At 32.7% G+C, this 6,860-nt stretch overlaps 1 protein-coding gene across 1 annotated transcript; it reads right to left on the bottom strand.

Moving 5' to 3' along the window:
- Window positions 1-3,862: 3,862 nt before the first annotated feature.
- On the bottom strand, window positions 3,863-6,620 carry LOTGIDRAFT_166040 (hypothetical protein; the record flags this gene model as incomplete). The annotated part of the gene is made up of 5 exons (XM_009063085.1): window positions 3,863-3,987; window positions 4,479-4,530; window positions 5,235-5,843; window positions 5,956-6,011; window positions 6,509-6,620. The coding sequence occupies 5 exons, from the start codon at window positions 6,618-6,620 to the stop codon at window positions 3,863-3,865; spliced, it is 954 nt and encodes a 317-aa protein (XP_009061333.1).
- Window positions 6,621-6,860: the final 240 nt, after the last annotated feature.

Raw genomic sequence — 6,860 nt, 5'->3', positions numbered from 1 at the left:
AACTTCAAAACCTTCTGAAAAGAATGGAACAGATGCATATTAAGGTAATTTTACCTGAATAGCCTTTGTATTTGAACCATATTTGGTGATTTAATCTTTGTTCAGCAAACAAATTTTGTTTACAAAATTACATGGGCCATACCGGGTGGGAGGTTGTTTTAAAATAAAATATGGAGAAATATATTCATTTCCCTTGGGTATTCATCTATCATTATTCAAGTAGTGCAACCATAGATTTGATTCCATTTACCAACCAAATTGTGTTTTGATTGAATTTAGATTGTGGTGGCTGGTGTTTTGATTGAATATAGATCTTTCATTAATCTTAATAGAATGTAAAAATACAATAAAGTGAGATTATTCTGTTAATTTATAATTCCATTTGATTAATTCTCCACTATTTCCAATTGACTATTGCTTCATTGAAGTTTGATGGACGATAAATGTATGTTATCCAAAAAGAATTTTTTTTTTTTGTGTCTAAATGTCAAATAGATTTGTAGACCGTTTCAAGTCACAAAAAGATAGGTTGCCAGACAAGGTTATATACACCCACTGGCAGATGTGAAAAATGATAAGGTCTTTTTCGGAATTCGGATAACAACTTAAGCTTCTATCTTGTCAACACGCCTAATTGGACAAATTCTTTTACAGTAAAATAACTCTGGTATTCATCTGATTATGATCAATTTCAAGCTTGACTGCAAAATATAATCAATATGTTTATAAGCTAAGTTTCATCAAGATCAGATAAAAACTGTTGCATCTGCATCTCTGGCCAAATTTGAAGCATTTCTACTCAATCTAGGTAATAACTCAAAAAATTGCCAACTTGACTGAGATCACAGCAATACCCATCAATACCAAGTTTCATATCCATCAGGTCTTCAAGCCAAAATTGACTGATTTATTTGATCTATTTCATGTTTCATTACATTCATATAAAAAATGTGGACAGACAAAAGGAAGCATAAAAAAACCCATTATAGTTTTTTTCATGGTCCCTCTCATTCTAAACTGATATATTCAACACAGAATCAATGCAATTTTACTGGTACTGGTTTTTCTATTACCACACCAATAGTTCTTGTATCATCTACTAGGTCATTAAAAGGGTGATCAACTTAGGTCTTTCACACAAAGGATGTAACCAGACTTTTTAAACAGAAATCTTAAGAATTGGTAATATTCTGAACAGTAGAAAAGAAGCTGACCCTTTAAGGCGGGGGGCACATGGCCAGGGACTTTTGTCACCAATTAGAGTCTTAAGTTTCAATGACTGGCACGAGCACACAAGGAGACAAAAAGCTCCAGTCGGTCATTTTCCACCTTGTCAATAATCACAAAGAGCAAGCAATTGAAAAAGAAAATGAATCTGGTTAGATGTCTTGCAGAAGATAAAACTATAGGAGACACTATTATCAAACTTGATATTATAAATTCCGTCAGCGACACGACTCGGGCACACACAAAATTTTACTCAAGATTCGAGTCGGTGACAATTATCTCTGACCAAGAGAGCGAGCAGCACCTTTACAGTCTTTACAGAACATCAGAGCTCAGAAAGAAGATTAGAAAAGAGACATTGATGACAACAGTCTTTGAAAACTTCTGTGATTCAACTTGGACCCAACTGAAGTATATATGGTCATGACTTTAGCCTTGCCTGATATTAAACATAAATCCGAAAAGTGGGAATCAGATTTTGAATGAAAGGGAGAAATGTCTCATTTATCACTGTCATATTACTCTATAAAACTTTATGAAGCAGAAATTAAAACGGCTGTATCAAATTGATGGAGGTGTCTCCACTTCTACTGTAATATTTCATTGTTTGAGCGATATTGACCCAGGAAGATACAATCCATTAACCTTCTTGAAATAGGTACAGAACAGATTTACAGACATCTATTTATTTCTAAGAGTGGAAAAATTACATAGACATATCATATGTCACAAGAATATTAACTAAAAATCGGGAATCTTGTCTACAAGCTGGTACATCTTACTGCTAGGTCAACAGGAATAATGAGGAAAGATCATTTTTTCAAAGTCACCAGGATTTCACAAAAATAAGAACCAACAACCCCCATTTGTTTCAAGAAAAGAAAATAGCATCATGATTCCAAAGCTCTGACCATCTGTGCTACAACCTTTGAATTTGAATGAAAATTTGCAGAGGCATTTTTTCTGCCATACATATAATATATGTATTAGTGTTTTAATTCAAAATTCATATTTTTTTGGAATATGTTTATTTGTGTGCAAGAACACTTAAGTGCATAAGAAATATCTTCCTAGGGATTTATAGATAAATATTTAACATTGACGTTTAATCGCCCATGTCATATACTCCTACATCATTATACCAGCAGGGTTCAGATTATATGTAGAAGATGTGGAAATATTACTTGTATTTCCCTGATATAACCTTTAGCCATTTAGAACTGCAATAGTCAAGCCATATCCACATCAGAACTGGTTTCATTAACCTCATTTAATGTTATATATGAAATAGGCTGACAGAGTACAATAAAGGAATTTTACAAAAATTGCAATTTATCATCTGCCAAGAAGATCCCTTTGTTTTTAACTGTTTAAGATTTTTGAAATTGATCAATACATTTGTCTGCACCTTTGTGGCCTATTGAAAAAATTAACACTCTGTTCAAATAGTTCAAAAAATTCCCCAAATAAAAGCAGGATTAAGACCTTGGATCTGGGTATATGAGCTCAAGAACTTTGATTTCAGTAGTTGTCTGTCAGTAGGAACATTTTCTTACCAATATGAAAACAAAGTGAAATAAATCTTTTCATACAACTGTTATCCTCATGATTGGGTTTAAATAGACACCATGCAGTGAGAATTTTTCATTTAAAACTGTAGAGGGATCTTATCTTCTCTTTCAAGTCCCTACCATTATTTCTTCCTACTTGCATCACTTACATGGAACCGAGTTTAAAACCCTTAATCCTTCTGTCTTTAACAGATTAATTTAAATTCATTTCGCTGGAATTCTTGCTGCAATCAATATGCAGAGGATAAAAATTCAGTGAGGTAATTGAATAAGACATAAACTGAGTGAAAAGATTGTGTTGAAATATTTCATTTTAAAACTGATTAAAATCACAGAGTGAATCTTTTAAGTCAGTTATATGATTACTCCATTCCTTTGATGTCTGTGTAATTTCACCAACTTTGAGTTTTCTATTGAAGATTGATCTTGTGGTTTCATACATCACAGAAACATGTTCATTGGAAGAGTGATGAAGAGAGATTTAACATAAGACATGTAAATTGATGTCTCTCTCATCAACATCATGGACAACAACAAGTCATTAAATAAATCGTGACAAATAATCACATCAAGAACACGTATTAATTTCAAGACTTGTGCCATAGAAAATTAAGATTTCCAGTTCTTTCTCCTTTGTTTAAAATTAAGATCCTTAAATATAGAAGAAGAATTTCAAATACTTTTCAAAAGCTGTTTTTTTCGTAAACTGTACAAATTTTGCTATTGAGTACCATCAGCTTAACCACTGCCTAGTCTTACTATTATATATTTCCAGTACACCTTTTGTAAATGGGTACGAATTATTTTGATAAGATCAATGCCAAGAGGTTTGGTCAAAGACCAGCTGGTAGAAGGTTCCTTACAAACTTTGGTTGTTTTCCTTTAGAAAAATTGCTTGGTTTTAATTCATTGTCCTGGATGAGCTGTCTGGATGAGCACTCAAATTCTTATTGATTTTTACTTGAACGAAATTGAAAAATGGGCATCAACCTTACACTAATTTACCACAAAGAGATTGTCAAACATTCCAAATATTGGGTTGGATGAGTCATTATATACCAATATTAGAAAGCAGACATGGCATGAGTAGGTCTGTGTATCACCTTTATATATACATGTATATGTATACCACTATCATTGACTTCATTTCTGAAGTCTCTTCTCCTGTGTTTGACTAGTGTGGAATGGTCTACAGAATCAGAAACAATAGAAGAGGAAATAACAAGATGAAATACTGCCTGTAGAAGAACTAAGACAATATAAATAATATAATCTCAAAGGTCATAACACCCTGGTTTAGTTGACTTATTTACACTAAATCCACAATAACAATTTACAGGAAAACAATGGATGATCTATGAGAAATTGATCATGCTAACAAAGCGATTTCATTCATAGCTATGGATAATGATTTACAGATTGTCATTTTTGTTTTCATTCTGTGTTCAAGATTCAAGCTATAAGTTTACTGATATTTGCATCAGAATAGGGCCTTCACTCTCAAACATAATCAAAGCAAAAAATGGGGACAAATATCCAGCTGTAAGTTGTATAAAATTTGACCAGTGAATCATGCCTGTTAAAAGAGGGTAAGTAAACTTTACAGAAAATTAAACAGCACAGAAATTGACATGGAAAATATATGGTAAAGTAGAAGACAATAATTGAGTGCAAACTTACCACCACTGACGTCTAGATGTGGTTTTGGACTGGAAGGTGGACTCAATGTTTTCTGAAATGATAAATATCAAAATAAAATGGTCCTTAAGTCATGGAATCAAGTATGCCTATTATATCTAAGGTAAACTTTGAAACATGGAAAAGGTTTTGAACTGACACCTTAATGACACGTGAAATGTCTTGCTTAACACATGACTATATTCATCCATCCATCTCGCTCCTGACTAAGCTATCCTATTGCCTAAAATAAATTATGGGAAGTATGTCCATGTCAAGTAGATTTAGGAAATTGTTTTAAGATTTTTAGAAGTATTGTTTTAAGTTCTTTCAGAATAAAATTAATACATTCATTGCTACTTATCAAATACAAAATTCATTATTTTTAGGATATATCAATTGTAATTGCCCTAAGCTTCATTCTGATCAGATTATCTTTCTCTAAATCTCATTCCTGCAACTTAATTAGGTCTGCAGGCATTACTCTGGGTATTATACCAGTTTCAATCATAATATAGTTTGACATGGTGCAGAATAATTTCATCATTTCTTTAGTATTTACAAGGTTTCCTCAATTATATTTATCAATTTACTTGATTTCTATAATTTACTAATATGCTGAATATGGTTGTAGTATTATTAAATCCTAATGACTGCATGCTTTTGCAAAATCTTAAGTGGCAGTTTATATCATTGTTGTAATGAGAGTTGAAAATAAGGCTGAAATTTGGGTGTGAATAATAATTTAAACAACCATACCTCATGTGGTGATGTTGGTGTAGGTTTCTTAGGCTTAGAATCCGAATTAGACCGATTACGAAATTTACTCATAAACTGTTCAACAGGAGTTGCTGGTCCTGATTTATGGCGATTTCTCTCTGTCATTTTATCTCCAAAGTTATACATTTGACCTTCCAATATTTCACTCATAGGTGTCAATGTTTTAGACGGTCCTTTCGGCACAGGTGTGACGGCTGCTGCCCCATGAGAAGTTGCTCCTTGCGAGACTGAAGAATTTACAGCACCATGTGAATTTAACTGTGGTGCTAAAGTTGATTCGTCCATTGATCGGTCCATATTTTGTGCGGCAGCTGCTGCCTTTTTTCCAGGTTTTTTCATTCCAGACACATCTGATTTAGAGCGCGGTCGAATACTCTCAAAGAAATTTTTCATCTTACTTCCAGATGTTGGTGAGCTATTTTTATCTCCTTTCAGTTCATCACCTGATTTATTACGTTGTCGTGGTTTTGTTCCAAAGAGAGACTTGATACCACCTGAGCCTGAACGTTGTCGAAAATCGTCTTCCATAGCACCTGCTCCTTCCGTATAATCCGAATCCATCAAGGGCATGGCAAAGGCACTTAAATCCTGAAAAGACAAAGAGGGCAGATAAGTAACGAAGCATGGAAATTCTCAATAAACAACTCAGTAGAAATATTTAGTAGTAATCAAAAGCATAGAATAGTTATGCTTTACCCACATTAGGTCCTACTCTTAAACACCAACATAACAGTTTGATTCTAGTAAGTATTCTTCCTGAATTTAACAGTTATTATTATTTTCTACATATCTGTAAAGATGTCTACACAATTACACCAAATGATAATGTAATTTATGAGAACAAAATCCCAACCAACCTAAAGCATGTAGTCCAAGAAGTTTTCATAGCTTTTCACATCCAAATAGATTTGACTATTTTTCAACTGAATATTTCAACTGACTTACAAAGTGTACTTATGTCAATAAATGTGGTTTATCTCTGACAAATATAACCTAATTCATACTTAACACCTTTATATCATTTTACTAACCGCATGTCAATTACTTGTCTAAATAAACTTGTTTTTTTACATAAAGAATTCTGACATTGCCCTTTAAGCATGATGAAGACACAGCTTTAGTTAAATTATTGTACCTGGATCTTTTGTCATTGTCATCAGAAAAACTTGCACTGGATACGCATCAAAACTTCATGTAATACAAAATCTGGAAGCTGAATTAATAGTTATGTTTAGTGATTAAATGTTCTGTACCTTTATCGGTTGTTAAATTGAGTTCTACTAAAGTCACAATAACACCCATAAAATGTTTATAAAATGTTTGTCTTTGTATGGAATAAGTAAACTGGTTGTGATCTGGTAACATGTTTGTTTTGGTTTAATTCTGGTATATCATTTTCTTTGATATTCATTCCTCTGTGCTCAAAATAGTTCTAAACTGTTGTATGCGAGTTTAAAATAAATTTTACCTTTGACAAAAACATGTAGAATTTCCTCATGTGAAAGTTCATAAATGGACAATCATTCCAATGATTGGAGACAGGAAGAGTTTAAAGGAAATAATCATTATAATAATTGATCATGAAAGTATAATATTGATTAAAAA

The sequence above is a fragment of the Lottia gigantea genome (genome assembly GCF_000327385.1).
Source record: "Lottia gigantea unplaced genomic scaffold LOTGIsca_55, whole genome shotgun sequence".
NCBI lineage: Eukaryota > Metazoa > Mollusca > Gastropoda > Lottiidae > Lottia > Lottia gigantea.
This window is presented reverse-complemented; position numbering and strand designations above follow the sequence as displayed.